The sequence below is a fragment of the Fusarium venenatum genome, assembly GCF_020744135.1.
Source record: "Fusarium venenatum strain MPI-CAGE-CH-0201 chromosome Unknown EDB82scaffold_4, whole genome shotgun sequence".
Lineage (NCBI taxonomy): Eukaryota > Fungi > Ascomycota > Sordariomycetes > Hypocreales > Nectriaceae > Fusarium > Fusarium venenatum.
This window is the reverse complement of record NW_027072132.1, coordinates 6,802,228-6,817,227: the sequence shown is the minus strand read 5'-3', so window position 1 is coordinate 6,817,227 and position 15,000 is coordinate 6,802,228. Positions and strand designations below refer to the sequence as shown.

The 15,000-nt window shown below is 46.2% G+C and overlaps 6 protein-coding genes across 6 annotated transcripts; 2 read left to right on the top strand and 4 right to left on the bottom strand.

Moving 5' to 3' along the window:
• The first annotated feature begins 908 nt into the window (after positions 1-908).
• Positions 909-2,726, top strand: EDB82DRAFT_517914 (S-adenosyl-L-methionine-dependent methyltransferase). The gene is made up of 8 exons (XM_025725523.2): positions 909-1,234; positions 1,296-1,441; positions 1,493-1,534; positions 1,585-1,654; positions 1,712-1,752; positions 1,803-1,892; positions 1,953-2,295; positions 2,346-2,726. Exons 1-8 carry the CDS (start codon positions 1,076-1,078, stop codon positions 2,577-2,579), a joined length of 1,125 nt encoding a protein of 374 aa, XP_025594113.2. The 5' UTR covers positions 909-1,075; the 3' UTR covers positions 2,580-2,726.
• A 190-nt stretch (positions 2,727-2,916) lies between these two features.
• EDB82DRAFT_469118 (uncharacterized protein) lies at positions 2,917-5,142 on the top strand. Its single transcript, XM_025725521.2, has 2 exons — positions 2,917-3,041; positions 3,097-5,142. Exons 1-2 carry the CDS (start codon positions 3,005-3,007, stop codon positions 4,731-4,733), a joined length of 1,674 nt encoding a protein of 557 aa, XP_025594112.2. The 5' UTR covers positions 2,917-3,004; the 3' UTR covers positions 4,734-5,142.
• On the bottom strand, positions 4,838-6,147 carry EDB82DRAFT_562883 (uncharacterized protein; the record flags this gene model as incomplete). The annotated part of the gene is made up of 4 exons (XM_065609770.1): positions 4,838-5,260; positions 5,317-5,708; positions 5,766-5,859; positions 5,922-6,147. 4 exons carry the CDS (start codon positions 6,145-6,147, stop codon positions 5,022-5,024), a joined length of 951 nt encoding a protein of 316 aa, XP_065463569.1. The 3' UTR covers positions 4,838-5,021.
• Positions 6,148-7,000: 853 nt separating this feature from the next.
• EDB82DRAFT_517909 (Alpha/beta hydrolase fold-1) lies at positions 7,001-8,056 on the bottom strand. Its single transcript, XM_025725519.2, has 2 exons — positions 7,544-8,056; positions 7,001-7,491 (listed from the first exon to the last, which is right to left on the bottom strand). Exons 1-2 carry the CDS (start codon positions 7,997-7,999, stop codon positions 7,159-7,161), a joined length of 789 nt encoding a protein of 262 aa, XP_025594110.1. The 5' UTR covers positions 8,000-8,056; the 3' UTR covers positions 7,001-7,158.
• Positions 8,057-8,429: 373 nt separating this feature from the next.
• EDB82DRAFT_469115 (uncharacterized protein) lies at positions 8,430-10,574 on the bottom strand. The gene is made up of 7 exons (XM_025725518.2): positions 10,414-10,574; positions 10,018-10,333; positions 9,873-9,970; positions 9,725-9,823; positions 8,834-9,676; positions 8,652-8,781; positions 8,430-8,592 (listed from the first exon to the last, which is right to left on the bottom strand). Exons 2-7 carry the CDS (start codon positions 10,184-10,186, stop codon positions 8,531-8,533), a joined length of 1,401 nt encoding a protein of 466 aa, XP_025594109.1. The 5' UTR covers positions 10,187-10,333; positions 10,414-10,574; the 3' UTR covers positions 8,430-8,530.
• Positions 10,575-12,891: 2,317 nt separating this feature from the next.
• EDB82DRAFT_542110 (uncharacterized protein) lies at positions 12,892-14,465 on the bottom strand. Its single transcript, XM_025725515.2, has 3 exons — positions 14,086-14,465; positions 13,411-14,032; positions 12,892-13,361 (listed from the first exon to the last, which is right to left on the bottom strand). Exons 1-3 carry the CDS (start codon positions 14,370-14,372, stop codon positions 12,978-12,980), a joined length of 1,293 nt encoding a protein of 430 aa, XP_025594106.1. The 5' UTR covers positions 14,373-14,465; the 3' UTR covers positions 12,892-12,977.
• Between the last annotated feature and the right edge of the window lie 535 nt (positions 14,466-15,000).

Sequence of the window (15,000 nt, the reverse complement as noted above, 5' to 3'; positions counted from 1 at the left end):
GACAGGATTCGTTGAATTCGGGAGGAATATTGGCATACTGGATGCAAACTGCATCTAGTCGTTGCCATGATGGGTTGGTGAATAGTTTTGAGGCCAAGATACTAACCGATAGTCTTCCAGTCGCATACAGTGGCAACATGCAAAGCTCTTGTTGAGAACAAAGACTGTAGATTTCTGTTCGTTTTCAATCATAATCGTAATGCCCCTCTGCTGTCTCGAATCGAAGATTGCTCAAGTGCAAACATCATACATACATTATTCCCCCAAAAGTGTTGCGCATCGGGGTGTAGTAACAGGTTATGGAACATACATAAAAGGAGGGTATGTTGAATGTCTCATTAAAGAAGCTTCCAAAGTGGAAGAAGAATGATTCCGGATCTGGACAGCGAGTTTTCATAAAACTTGCCATTTTCCTCGACTACCCTAAGCTCGCCCAGATAGTCTGATAGGTAGAGGATCATATATGGGACCACTAGCTTAGCGTGTCGGCCAACCTGATGTTCTTGTGAAGAAATGTCAAAAAAGGTTTAAGTCATGCCACATCGAGTTAGTTTCAATCTCCTTATCGCGCTACCAAGGGTACTGTATCCATAACCCTTTTGCATAACATAAACTCCTTGGTTGAAGGGAGAGATAGTTTGGAACTCAGACTCTCTAACTAGTTCATTATATGTATTGTACCGATTGAATTTGTAAAATGAGCCGCCGCTTACGGATATATCTGTCTGTTTATGTGTTGTCTTCATACATGATACAACACCCCCACGAGGAACCCTGCATGAACTGACACGTCTCCCCATGTCAATTAATGTCAATCAACTAATCACAATTAATCAGACCCTCTTTTGTAACGTCTCATTCGTTCGTTTATTATCCAGAATTGCGAATTTACCGAGCCCCCAAATCAGGAGGAAGTATGGTTCCCCTGACCGAAAATTCCAATTTATTCCTTGCTCCCATACTTTTTTCTTTTCTCTTCTTTTTCCTGCATGATCCAGGCATTATATCCGTGCCCGAAGCTTAAAAAAAAAATACAACCTCGAAGTGCATTTTTGTCACTTTCTAAGTACTCATTATGTCAACACCACCTGCGGCTGCGACAAGCCCGAAAAGTGAAAAAAGCCCCGCCAAAAGTAGGACCAAAAGTCCCTCAAAGAGCCCCTCACAGGAGGCGCAGACGAACGTGGGAATTACCGGTGTCTTGGAACCCGAGCATTGGCAACAACTCGCCGAGGTGAGACGATACAGTACATTGTTTCAGATGCTGTTCCTGTTGGTAGCTAACAATAACATAGGAAGAAGAGAATCCTGATGATGACGCTCATTCGTTAAGCGAAGAGAGTCTCAACTCTTCAACAGCTTCCGTCACCTCTAGTATCTTTGAGTATCGAAAGCTCCATGGCAGAACATATCATCGCGAAATTGGCAGTGCACAATATTGGTAAGATATTCTTTTCACTTATGCACCGGGGGCATGGGCTTACCGAACTAGGGCTGCTAATGACGAGCGACAAAGCGAATTGCTTGACATCAAGTAAGTTGATCTAGACTTGGCATTGACAATTCATGACTAACACTTATAAGCCATCACTGTTTGACTCTGGGTATCGGAGGAAAGCTTCACCTCGCGCCAATTGATACAAGCAAGATCACGGTAAGTTTGGAATGAGAGATGATTGTGGTAATCCAAAAGCTAACAAACGGTTTGAAGAAAGCTCTTGACATCGGAACTGGCACCGGTATTTGGGCTTTGTAAGTCTAATGTATACCTTGTGGAACGTAGCGTACTGATTCCAAGACAGAGATTTCGCCGATGAACATCCTAATATTGAAGTCATCGGTACCGATGTTTCTCCAATTCAGCCCTCTTGGGTCTCACCCAATGTGCAATTGTTGGTTACTCCGTGAAAAGCCACAATACCCTCTGTTCCCAAACTAACATATCACCACAGTGAAATCGAAGATTGCACCCAAGAGTGGACTTTTACACCTAACTCAGTTGACTACATTCACATCCGCTGGCTCATTGGCGCCATCCCCGATTGGTACAGGTTTTTTAGTGAAGCTTACAAGACTTGCAAGCCTGGTGGTTGGGTCGAGAGTTTCGAACCGTCGGGCATTATCACTAGCGACGATGACACTGTCAAGGAAAACTCTGCTTTGGACCAGTGGGGCAAGATCTTCATTGAGGGAGGCAAGAAATTGGGTTCAAGCTTTACAGTTTACGAAGATGAGACCCAGCGGAAAGCCATGGAGGCTGCTGGCTTTGTTGACATTCAGCAATTTGAGTACAAGGTAAATGTCACGTTTTCAGAAAGCCAGCAAGAGCTAACAAGCCATAACAGACCCCTATTGGAGGATGGCCAAAGGATTCAGCACTGAAAGAGTTGGGCCAATTCGCCAAGATGGCCTTCCTTGCCGACCCTGAAGGATTTGTCCTTTTCGTTGCCAACACGATCGGTTGGTCGGAGTCTGAGATTCACGTCTTCCTTGCACATGCGCGTAAAGAGATTCACTCAGGCAAGCACCATCCTTATTATAAACAGCGTGTAGTCTGGGGTCGTAAGCCCGAAGAGTAATCGGATATGGTGTGCTATATATGTAGTAATATCGGATATGGAAGCGGCAGAACTCAAAACAGCAGTGGTCTTAACATAGTGAGTAATAGTGATCTTAGTGAACTGAAATAAACTCCTCGAATTCTTGAATATTACCATGCAAGTGGCAATCATTAGTAGGTTATATATTCTTTAAATTTTGTCCAATAAGAACAAGACCGAGGCATGTTGGTCAACCCTCTTGGGCCGAGGAAACTAAACCACCAACGCTAAACTTGATTTACACGGCGGGACGACGAGCCGATGCCCACGACAAGGATCTCCTCCGCTGATATTGCGGGGTGACAATTGGCTTCTACCCGTTGCATGATACTTAAACTGCACCCCGCATCAGCTTTGTTTCTCTCTTGCAGCATCAGTTGGCATCTTTCTGAACATCAATTGACATGATGATTTACCAGTCCGAGAACCGAAACATCTCTTGTAAGGACTTACTAGTGTCGAAACTTGTATAGCTTTAACTAACATCTACTCGCAGTTTCGCCAAACCAGACATTGTGGTCATGGATCTTCAAGTCCAAGACATTCGCGTATGGTAACGATGCCCCAGGGTTTACCGATGCCATCACCAAGAAGCATATTAGCTACGGGTTGCTGAAAGATTATGCAACATCGTTGTCTTCAATCCTTGTTGCTCGGTATGGGCTGAAACATAACGACACGGTGATTGTCTACGGCAGGAACTCCATTTGGTGGCCCGTTGCTACTCTTGCTACTATTCGTGTCGGTGGTGTAGCTTGCGGGGTGTCGCCAGACTATACCGTTGACGAGCTTGCTTACAGTCTCAAGACCAGCAAGTCGAAGATTATGTTTGCTACTGTCGACAATATTGATAAAGCTCATGCTGCAGCTGCCAAAGTTGGGATCCCTAAAAGCAACGTGCTGCTATTAGAGGGTTCCAGCAAGGACAGTACAAGCATACAGACGCTTCTGGAGACGGCAAATGGTGTTGCAGAAGTGCCCTCATTTCAAATTCCCGAGGACAAAACGAATGCCGACGTTTGCACATTTCTTTGCTTCAGCAGCGGTACTACTGGTCTTCCGAAAGCGGTCATGATATCACACGCCAACATTATCGCGCAATGCCTTCAAGTGGCAGACCTCACGCCCCCTGGTCATAACAAAGTCCTGGCAGCTTTGCCATTCTATCACATCACTGGCATCGTGCATCAACTGCATTTCCCAATCTACCTCAACGCCAATGTCTACGTCTTGGGCAAGTTCACGCTAGATACGCTACTACAGACTGCATCGGAGAATAAGATCAAGGAGCTTCTGCTTGTCCCACCCATCATCATTCGACTAGTCCGCGAATCCAAGCTAGTGGCAAAGTATGACTTGTCTCATGTTGAACGCTTTTCGTCAGGAGCAGCGCCTTTGTCGCGAGAAATTCTAACTCTGCTTGAGAAAGCCTTTCCTGGTACAGGATTCAGGCAGGGATATGGCATGACTGAGTCATGTTCTTGTATTGTCGCCCATCCACTTGGAAAGTATGCTTACAAGTATGCTGACAAGGTGGGTACGCTGGTAGGATCCACAGAACTTCGGATTGTAGACATTGAAACTGGCAAGGACTGTGAGGCCAACAAACCAGGTGAAATTTGGGCTCGTGGGCCACAGATGGCTATGGGTTATCTTGACAACCCCAAAGCAACTCGGGATACCTTTGACAAAGATGGGTTCTTGCACACTGGTGACATAGGGTATATCGATGAGGAAGGTTTTCTGTCCATCACCGACAGACTGAAGGAAATGATCAAAGTCAAAGGAATTGCAGTTGCACCAGCAGAACTCGAGAACCTCCTCCAAGGCCAGCCTCAGGTTGACGATGTCGCTGTTTGCGGTATTCCTGATGAGTTCGCTGGTGAGCGGCCGAAGGCGTTTGTGGTGCTTAATTCTTCGCATTCCTCGAGACCAGTTGAAGCAGCAAAGGAGATTTTCGAAAACGTCAAGAAGGCAACAACACGACACAAGTGGCTTGAGGAAATTGAGATTGTCTCTGCCATACCGAAAAGCCCAGCTGGTAAGATTCTGAGACGCAAGCTGCAGGGTAACTCTGTCGGTGACAGTAAGAATGTCATTGTCAAGGATAGTAGGGTTGTATCAAAGCTCTAGAAAGAGTGTGAGCCGTGAGAAAGATGAGCAAAATCTCAGTTACTTCCTCAATCTAGACCTGTTTTATGCGACTAGATCGCAGTTGATATAAAACAATTCGCTTCTAAAAAGACATATTCATTGCTAAGCTAATGGAGTGAGGCCACGGGCTGAATAGGGAAAACTGGGCAAAACCCCAGGGGAAAACCTAAAGCCAATGGTCCATTGAAACTCTAAATAACTGTCAGCAGGTCCGCTGTTCACCCTGTGATGAAGCTCCCTCTTGTAAACACAACAGGGTCAGGCAACCTAGTACCTGTAGCAGAGTAGTGAGCTCTCAGTGGTCATCAAGTCCTTGACCTTCAGGTCATCGGCCAAATCCATCATAAGAAGGGTGTCATCAAGAGATGCGCGGGGTGGCTTAGTTCCATCAAACTTATCCTGGGTCTTGTCACCCGCAAATTCAGTGAGGCGAATCTTGGGATCCTCCTGCTGCCAGAGCGACCACAGACGATCGATCTGGGTGTGGTGAAGGAAAAAGATGGGGTCTAGATCGTTAGCTGACAACTTACAATTTTAAAAAGGGCTTTAGGTATTGTCTTACCACCAGGTGAAGTGTTGGGAACCATGTCACCGCCAATAGAGCTGTGGATAGCACCGTGAGGACCGCCCTCCAGAGTGTGGCGATATTCGTCGTGGTTGTCAACAGTTTGGACCTTCTTAACAGCCTCAGGTGTGTAAGCGTCAGAGAACATGTCTCCGATATTGCTGCTTCCGTCATTCCAGTTGCGTGACAAACAATGAGGGTCCCTCTTAGTACCGAGATACTCGGGATGAAGGTTCTTGAACGGCCCATCGTCAAGACACTTCCTAACATCTCTTCCGTTGTTGATCGATTCGGTTCTGTCTGGGCTACCGTTCCCGCCGAATCCAGTCTTTGCGTCCCAGATCTTAGACTTGGGGACATCATCGCTATCGAGGGACCAGTCCCAGTAGCTAGATATTGATGATTAGTCGATGCTATTGTAGAGTAGTTCTGATGCTAAGACTTACGGCATGACTCCTTCATAGCCACATTCTTTCAGTGCACCCTCGTAGACGTGGACAAAGTATCTGTGCCAAGGCAGAAAAGAGGCAACGGCGTGGACTGAAGGTTATAATTTTAGTGCTGGCGCTTTAGAAAAGAATGGATAAACCGTAGGGGCGTACTCTGCTTGTCAAGATGGGAGTGTACATAGGGGAAATCGTCGTAGAGAGTGTGGTTCAGGCCGAGTCTCGAAGGCTTTGTCGTGAGGCACAGAACTGCGTCGACGTATTGCTGGCGGGTGGACTGATCAAGCTTTCTCCATTCAACACGCTTTGTTGGGTTCTCGCAGGACTTGGGAACCGCGGCCGCAGCAGCGAGGGCCGGGAGAGTAAACGAGAGGAAACGCATGTTGAAAATAGTTTCAGAGTTCAATACAAAAAATGAGTGATGTATAAAGCGAAAGAAAGAAACGAGAGTAAAAGACTGAGCTTGTGTAACGATGGAAACTTCAAAGAATTCGAATGCGTACCATTTATACTTTTATATCTCTACTACCTAAATATGAATGACCTGGCATGTTAAACACGAGGTCTAGTTCATGCTGATCGCCTAGCTACGGACGAAGTAGTATACTTCGCCCAAGTGGAAAAATCGACATACAGGGCTGTTCGAAACTGAATTCACCGAGCGTCGGGCCCAAATGTCTGTTCTAATCTTTTTGGCTCCGGGATTTGCATAAGCTATGACTAAATTGAGTGTCCGCCCGTTGCAATGTGCCGGTACATTATTAGAGGCTCGGTTACAACCATCAGGGGCGGCTCTAAATATGCTAGCAGGTGCTTGGATGGAGATCAATAGGTGGGCAATATGTACAGTACTGATATCTGTCAAGACTACTTTAGCATCATCTCTATCTATATCAACATAGTTGTCTCTAATTAGGCTCTTCAATTCTGCTACCACGGATGATATGTATTAGATCTCGAACTGGGATATCTGTAACCCTTACAATCCGTATCCGTAGTGTGTGTTGGCATCCGACTCGGAGATATTTACACGAGGGTCTCGCTTAAGAAGCGCTGTCATGGGCTCTGAAACAAATAACCCCCGACAGCACCTCTAGTTTTGTTAAATGTGACTATTTATAGTACCACGACGTCAGAATAAATTCTGTGGGTCCTCGTATAGCCAAATGGACTGTAAACGAGATCGTTAACAATGGACTCGGACGGATTTAACATTATGAGATGAACAGAGGTGAACCTAATTCCACAGCATTGCACACACAGATTGGACGACGAATATATCGTCAGAGTCGGTTATTACAGGACTATCAACGGATACCCAGTGTCTACTTCATGTACGTAACATCAAGACGTGCATGAGATCTTCGGTACTAAGGTATTGGACCCCAAACAGTTATGCCATAGCAATCCGTTCAAAAAGCTCCGCCGTCTCTTTCGGTTTGCTTAGAAATGGAAAATGACCAGAAGGCAGACTTTCCACTTTACTAAACCCCCCTGCCTGGATAAAATTGTCTTGATACGCCGGAGGGAGAACCTCGTCTTTCTCACACTTGACATATGTCGTGGGGATCCTGACATCCGCGTTGATAAAGTCTGCCAGATGATCGAAGCTCTTGCGGCTTTGGCTGCTCAGGACCTTCTTCCAGGCTTCTTCTTGTTCGTTTGATGGTAGATCACTGAAAAAGGAAGACTTAAACGTATCATGAAGATGCACAAGGCCACCCTCCTTTTTCGTCCACAATTTTAGCCGGGTCTCTGTTTGTGGTTTTTCAACTTACCTCATGTGAATGATTAGGCATCACGGGCCCTTGTTCTGTAGTCCCATAAATGTTCCTCTCGCGCACAGCAAACGCGAATCCAGCGACAGCCGCATAACCCTTGATCCCTCCTGCAAGTCCTTTCGCCTTGCGTTCCTCCAGGGTATGACCCTCAATAGAGAGAAGGCCAGGGAGACTTCCATAGCTGTGGCCAAAGAGAACGACTTCAGAACCCTCATCAAGTTCTTTGGTGATACTGTCACGGATCTCTTTGACGTCGTCGAGCATACTTTTACTAGCCAGGGCTTTGTATTCATCGTCTGTGGTGTTCTCCAACAGTACGTTTCCAGTGGTTGTTAACTTGGTGACCTTTGTTGTGAAGCCGTCCTCTCGAAGAATATTGGCAGCATCTTGGTAAATATCTGGACTGCAAAAGCCGCCAGGGATGATGACAATAACAGGTTTGTTTTGCGTCATTTTAACAATTGATAAGCAGAAATCAAATATATTGATGAGATGCTGCACCAGAATTTGTATGGGTAAACATAGGTTTTATACCAAGTTTGTTGCCCCTCGGGATCTAACTTGAAGTAGCAAGTAGGCTGACTGTATCATGAACTTAGTGCTTTGATTCGATAATTCGCCAATCTGATGGCTTCAATTGCGCGTATTCGGACGAATCATGAATCGTTTTAGAGAACCAGTCAGCCAAGTCTAGATCCTTCAGTGGGTAACTCATGTCGAACCGATCCTACAAATTATCGGATAAGCAGCGAACAACAGGTCGATTGGAATGGGGCAATCAAAACGAAAGAGTTGGGGCTAAACACAGTGTAATGCAAAGACGCCAGATGGCATGGTTGGTGTCAAACATAATTCAATGAGACATTAAATTCGAAAACAAAATACATATACAGGCTCATTCCTCTACCCCCTCCATACTAATCTTCAAACCCGTCAGTCCAAGGCACAAGTGGATAACCGGGGTCTTCTAATGGTAATTTGATCTTAGCGTCTCTTGCAGAAGAAGGCGCTGTTGGACAAGAGAGGACCGAGGTAAGATTCAGGAACTATTGGGATATTGTTAGTCACATTTTAATGACAGAATTCATATCATGGTGAAACTTACCAAGCTTTCCCTCTTGGAAGCTGCCGCAAAGTGAACCCCATTTGCTGTCATTGTCACAGTTTGTAAATTGTCCGCGAGTAGTTGAGGGAGTGGCGCCCGAGTAGTCCCACTCGCAGAAGCCGTGAGTAGCCTGTGAATCATGTTAGCCATAATCAAACATCTCGGAAGCAGTGTCAACTTACAAGACAGGTCATGCCGAGAGTAGCCGGGTCAAACTCGGGAGTCTTGCCAGCACAGTCCTCAATCTTGAAGACTTCAGCCATGTCTGCCCATCCCTCGTCAATGATAGACACCATAAGATCAATATGGGTATTTTCCCAGTCGTTGGGGTTGTGGAAGGCATAGGTGTTCTTGGCTTCTTCATCGACGAACCATTGGTTGCAGGTACCAGCAGCACCAAGACCATCGCATGAGATCTCACCAGTGTCTCTGGCGACGTCCATAGCAATGACGCCGGTGCTTCGAGAAGAGACGATACCGTTGGCCTTGAGGGCACTTGAGAGGATGAAGAGTTGAAGCTGTCGGTAAAGAGTGCTGGCTTGGATGGTAAGCGAAGTAGTGACTCGCTGAGAGAAGCCACCTTCTCCGCAAGCGGCCAGGAACAGTTGGTGGTCACCCTGAATCACCTTGACACTGTCAAGAAGGTTCTGTTGGTAAGACTCAACAAGCTTGGCCAGCGATGAACCAATGGCACCGAGCTGGATAAAGCGATCATTTGCTTTTTGAGTGATACTCAGAGGCTTGCCGAGCTTGCCAGCCAGGTCCAATGCAGCAGAGAGACCACCCCTGATTAGACCGACACCAAGACCTGCGTCGCCAGGGATAAGGCCAGTAAAGATGGAAACAACTCCAAGGGTGGAAGAAAGGATACTGAAGACTTCGCTCTGGGGGGTGTTGGCTTCGACGGGAGGAGCAACCTTGGCGACGATAGCATCAACTGTTTGGCCAGCAAGGGATGCGCCGTTGCTGAGAGCTTGAGAGTACTGGTTAAAGAATTGATAGACTGTGTAAATGTTCCAGAGAGCCTGGCTTTGGTCAGCAAGGGAATTGGATCGGGTGAAAGCGTATCATACATAGAATTGCTGGTTAGACTCGTACTTCTCGACGCTCTTGGTGTTGAAAGGTGGGCAGGTGTCACTTGTGATCAGGTTGCAAGTGAGGCCAGTGAAACCCTGCAAAATGGATTAGCCATGCCAAATCTATATCAGTTCCTCGACTTACATTGGCCTGGAGGAAACATTGAGCAAAGCCGAGCGCCTCACAGTTGGCCGCATCACCATTTTCGGCAACCCAATCGTTGATGTACTTGTCCATATCCACTAGTCCATGTCAGCCAAAATCCCATCATGTTTTCCTTTCCACTCACAAGCTTTCCAGCACTCGGCCTTTAGGCCAGTAGCAGAGTTGGGTGCACAGTCGACATCGGGGGCGGCGGGAGCAGGATCGGTAACATTCTCCTGACGCTCGAGCAACGGGACGGCAGAAACAATGGTGGAAACTGACAGTGTAGTCAACACTGCTTTAAAGAGAGACATGGTTGCGCTGCAACGAAAGAATGAATATGATACTGGTGAAAAGAAAGACGGTGACTAGCAGCGAAGGTAAAAGAAGGAAGAGGCTTGCTCGTTGAGTTGTAAATAAATTGACGATGACGTTTGATGTTATATAAGGCCAGACAATCGCTGTATCGGCAGTCAGTCATGTAATCCACAGTTCATCTTCTTCAGTAGTGATAGTCGGCAGTTAACTCTAAAGAAATTACCTAGACGTAATCGGGCGAGATGTTGCTCCAATGACAGAAACCAGTTCCTGGCAGTAGCCGGCTTGGCAGGGCTTCAGGGTGAACTTTAAACACCGGGGATCTGGTCTTATCTATCAACAATCATATCTGTAAGAGGAATGTGCATAGCGCTTCACTGTTGTCCTGAAACTTGTCGTCCCAAGATTATCCCTGCACGGTTCCAAAGAGGGCTTTTCGTGTTTTTGTAGGGGACAGGGCAAGATCCTGGAAATGGTCTTGAAGACGACGATCTGCCGTGTCGGTCCGACGCGGGGACTCAAAATAGAGATCGATGGTTACAACGATGGGAGGTTAGCAAGTGTCAATAAAGTTATATTTTCATGCAGCTTTAGTGTGATTGTCATGTCTCAAAGTGCTTTATCTACTCTGCTTGTGGTACAAAGAATGACTCGTTGATATCAAGATGAAACTGACTACGGATCCGCCGTTGGGAGGACCCCTGTCCATCCTCCCCACGTGTCAATGCCAATGGTGTCACACCTGATGAGATGATACTTGTTCCAGGTTTTGTGTGATTGAAGTTATCACAAACCATCTGCATTTCTTGAGAGTTTCTAAATGTGGTCAAAATAAGCGGCAACATACTCTTTAGGTTCAAGAAAGACGTTTTGGCGACGGGGCGTTGCTTACCGGTTGGGATCATACGTCTCATGTCTCTTGGCAACTTCTTGACTGAAGTTTAAATTGAAAATCTTTTACTATTTACTTGCAGAAGGTAAAGTCAATCGCTTGGTTTGTAATCAGATGAAAAGTTTATTCTTTGACCACTTCTGTTGTTGAACTTATCAGACCAATCAATGGGCAATCTATGGAAGGCGTTCATCCGTATTAAACATTGGCATTTAGCACTGACATTTAATGTGATGAAAGCAATGCAATAATGGGAAGGTGCATATACAGCCGAGAGTATATTCTTCGTATTTATAAGTACCACTGAATAGCCAACCTGGTAAGTAGTAACCGTTTAGGAAAGTGTTTATCACTTCTCAATTCCAGAAAACTCTGAGACATACTTTAAGCAACTCTTTAGCCTTTTTCAACATCAAATTGTTGCACCTGGTGACATGATACTTGTTCCCAGTTCTTTGTAATTAAAATAAAGTTATTAGAGTTATATCAACTCACTGTAAATAACCCAATGGTTGAAATGTACCTATCATATCAGAAATACTATCATGTATGCAAGTTCCCACATCGATCTGGTAATCCCCGAGTATTGTCTCAAAGTCACTCCACACCTGCGGAGAACCAGACTCGGCCGCCCCAAAGCCAGGCTGAAGGCCGTCCTGTGACATGGGCAAGTTATCTTCAGATCTCAACGGCCCAGTGGTTGGTTGGTTCTGCGTCACATTCTATCGTAGCAGCGACAAGACGATCGAATGTCTTGCGGGCCTGTACTGCTCTCGGCCATCGCTCTGAGATGATGTACAGCATTGTGCTGCACGCTCGCACGCTTCTACTGAACTTGGGACTGAAGATTGACGGGTCGAGGCAGAAGCAGTACACCATGACCAAGCCGGCGACAAAGTTAGCATGTAACGAAAGTAGAGAGAAGGAAATTTACGTCTGCTGATCATGTAGGCGTTTCGACAGGATGCAAATCTGTCCCGTGGAGTGGATGATCTCATAGAAATTCGAGTTCCGCGGGATGAGAGTGGGTAAGAAGGGAAGGTTAAGCAGCCGTGATGGAAAGACATTCCCAGATTAGTCCAGCCTCCGATGACCAAGCCGGGAGAGATAAACAACCCTTGAAGCATCACCGCCGCACCCCTATGAGCAGCGCCTGAACATTCGGCCTGCCAGTTAGGAGCCGTAGCCGTAATGTGTCCGAAACCGTATCCAGAAACCAGTCGACCGATGATGAGCTGCGGCAGCGAGTACGAGTAAGCCTGGAGAGTTGCACCAATTGTGTTGATCCTGTCATGGCGGTGCATGTGGCCTTCTCCTCGGCAGAGCCACACCGTCAGAGTACGAAGACAATGTTATACTCGATCCCACCATCATTGCCATTCGCGATCGCATTATAGCAAAGATGGATACAAGCATTGCACCAGACTCGGCACGGGTCAGTGTTGTTCTTCAAAATGAACAAGTGTTCACGAAACATGTAGAGCATGCAGTTGGCAGTCGTTCAAATCCTCTGAGCGACGTTAAGCTGAAGGAGAAGTTTAATAATGGATGCAAGAGCGTTGGAATGCATGACGCTGAAGTCGTGAGCTATGAATGTTGGGGGCTGGAGACTGTGGACGATATATGGCAGCTTACAAAGTACCTGTAGCTGCTATTATATAGTTTCATGCATTCTTAAATCAATGCTTTGGCCCGTTTCTACATTGGGCTATTATCAGTATCGGGTACTCCCACGGTCTAGAAATAATATCACATTCTGTGACAGGTGGGTAACCAAAAAATGATAAAAGTAAAGATTAAACTGGGTAGGTTGCTGTTTGGACATCTGCTCGATCTAAATAACCTCCAAGTCTCTTGTAGTCTTTGTCTAAAACATTACGTACGCACAAACACATTCATAGCTTCGCTTTGACCTCTTCATCTCTTTTCTTCCCCCTCGCCTTTCTCGCCCAAGGAATAAACCCACTCATCTCCTCAGGGAACGGTACGTCATTCAATACCGGTCCATCAGCAACCAGTGGCAGGGCCTTTGAATCAGCAATGCTCGCTGTCCTCAGTGCCGGCTGGTGAGGTCCGATACACAACTCAAGGTTCATTCGAGAAACCTCCATCCACATCTTCGCAGCGGCTTCACGCTCGTGCTGGTAGGCGACGAATGCTTGACCGAGTTCAAACAATTTTGGGTCTGGGTTGGAGCGTAGGATTCGTTTGAGAGAGTTTACTAGTGCGATGGAGTCTTCGATACCGCAGCATGCTCCTGCACCTCTGATGGGGTTCATCTGCTGAATTTTAGTATATCACTTCCCAGATTGCTGGAGTAAAACACACCTTGTGAGCTGCATCTCCCACTAGTACCATTCTTCCCCAGTGCCAGAACGGCAGCACACCCTCGTCATAGTTTGCTGTTCCGCCAGCTGTCTTCTTCCTCCAGAGGTCTCCAAAGGTCAAACCATCAGCGACATAGACATCCAACCAAGGCTTAGCAGCGTCTTCAGCGTCATTCTGTCCAAAGTACGTCCTCTTCCTCTCAGCCGGGATACGATGATAGACAATAATCATAGCCTCATTTCTGTTGGTGAAAACTTGCACATGAGAATCTTTTTGATAAACGTTAATGTTGCTACCCGGCTCAAGGCGTGGGTCGAGAGCTGCTTTGGCAAAGACACCGGCATGGGTTGCCTCGAAGGGATTCACGGTATCATCGAAGAGTCCCTTTGGTGCTTGGGCTACCATCTGATCTCTGACACTGCTCCAGACGCCATCGGCACCAATGACGATTGATCCTTCTTCGAAAGTACCGTCAGCGAACTCGACTTTGACACCTGTTTTGTCTTGTGTTATTTTGCTGAGTCGCTTATTTGTTTTGACGCGTTCCTCTTTGTTTTCAAGGGCGTTCAACAATGTCAAAGCAAAGTCCAAGCGACTGAACAACGTCATGGGATATCCGAACCTGTTTCCTGTCAGCACATTACTGAATTGCCAAGTATGAAGTTCTCAACTTACATGACTCCAAGCTTCTGAAAACCTTCCTCCTCGTGAAGAACCTTGCCATCTATTGATCTATGGATAGCCCTCATCATGGATTGGCTAACGGACGAGATGGCATCAAGAAGACCGAGCTGGTGAAAGATGCGCATGATCTGAGGCCATATGAACACACCATAAGCTGGCTCAGGGGGAACTTGTCGCCTCTGCTCAATAAGCACGTAGTCGATTCCAGAGACTTGCAACGCGTGTGCAAGCACCAGACCAACTGGCCCAGCGCCTACAACTATAACCTTGAACCCCATATTGTAATATTCGTTTGATGATCAGTACAAAAGGGAGAAGAAGTATAAGATTGGAATGTAAAAAGAGTGTCTTTTGTCTTTGTTAAATGTTGGATTAGCCTATGTTGATCCTCTGACTGAAATACCCGACGGGTTTTATCCCTAGCATGGTTTAGCGCTGAGGTGAGCCCATATTTTAGCGTGTGGCGATTGGCAGTAAACAAACAAATGGATTCCTCAGCAGGGATTAACGCTACTCTCCTATATATCGTCAACATCGCTATAATTACCGTGCCTCATCACTAGCCTTTGAGTATCAGGATCCTTCGAGGAAATAGCCTAATGAGAAACTTAGCAATTATCAGAGGTTCCCGTGCTTCCGATATCAGTGCGGAAAATATTGTGTCAATGCGATACTCCTTCAATAGTAAGATCTTGGTGAGACATAAGCAATGTCTCTCCTGGATTAGCTCTTACATCAATGCATATCCTCGTGATGGGGCCTTTTGGGCATAATATGCTTAGATGGCAAACCTAAAGAATATCACATAGATGTCAGGGACATTTTGTCCAAAACTCTCAGACATCAAAGCTCATTTCATACAGCTTGTTCGAATGCTTCAATTCTACGTATTTCTTTCTACAGCAT

What these genes read in the sequence shown, in the direction of transcription:
- EDB82DRAFT_517914 (XM_025725523.2), top strand. Translation starts at nt 1,076, where the DNA reads ATGTCAACACCACCTGCGGCTGCGACAAGCCCGAAAAGTGAAAAAAGC. An exon ending in ATTGGCAGTGCACAATATTG is followed by an intron (nt 1,442 to 1,492) that starts GTAAGATATTCT and finishes TTACCGAACTAG; the next exon opens with GGCTGCTAATGACGAGCGAC. An exon ending in TTCAGCAATTTGAGTACAAG is followed by an intron (nt 2,296 to 2,345) that starts GTAAATGTCACG and finishes AAGCCATAACAG; the next exon opens with ACCCCTATTGGAGGATGGCC.
- EDB82DRAFT_469118 (XM_025725521.2), top strand. Translation starts at nt 3,005, where the DNA reads ATGATGATTTACCAGTCCGAGAACCGAAACATCTCTT. An exon ending in CGAGAACCGAAACATCTCTT is followed by an intron (nt 3,042 to 3,096) that starts GTAAGGACTTAC and finishes ATCTACTCGCAG; the next exon opens with TTTCGCCAAACCAGACATTG.
- EDB82DRAFT_517909 (XM_025725519.2), bottom strand. Translation starts at nt 7,999, where the DNA reads ATGACGCAAAACAAACCTGTTATTGTCATCATCCCTGGCGGCTTTTGC. An exon ending in TGCCTAATCATTCACATGAG is followed by an intron (nt 7,492 to 7,543) that starts GTAAGTTGAAAA and finishes TGGACGAAAAAG; the next exon opens with GAGGGTGGCCTTGTGCATCT.
- EDB82DRAFT_469115 (XM_025725518.2), bottom strand. Translation starts at nt 10,186, where the DNA reads ATGTCTCTCTTTAAAGCAGTGTTGACTACACTGTCAGTTTCCACCATT. An exon ending in GGCCGAGTGCTGGAAAGCTT is followed by an intron (nt 9,971 to 10,017) that starts GTGAGTGGAAAG and finishes GACATGGACTAG; the next exon opens with TGGATATGGACAAGTACATC. An exon ending in AGTCTAACCAGCAATTCTAT is followed by an intron (nt 9,677 to 9,724) that starts GTATGATACGCT and finishes GACCAAAGCCAG; the next exon opens with GCTCTCTGGAACATTTACAC.
- EDB82DRAFT_542110 (XM_025725515.2), bottom strand. Translation starts at nt 14,372, where the DNA reads ATGGGGTTCAAGGTTATAGTTGTAGGCGCTGGGCCAGTTGGTCTGGTG. An exon ending in TTTCAGAAGCTTGGAGTCAT is followed by an intron (nt 14,033 to 14,085) that starts GTAAGTTGAGAA and finishes GACAGGAAACAG; the next exon opens with GTTCGGATATCCCATGACGT. An exon ending in TGGGAGATGCAGCTCACAAG is followed by an intron (nt 13,362 to 13,410) that starts GTGTGTTTTACT and finishes AAAATTCAGCAG; the next exon opens with ATGAACCCCATCAGAGGTGC.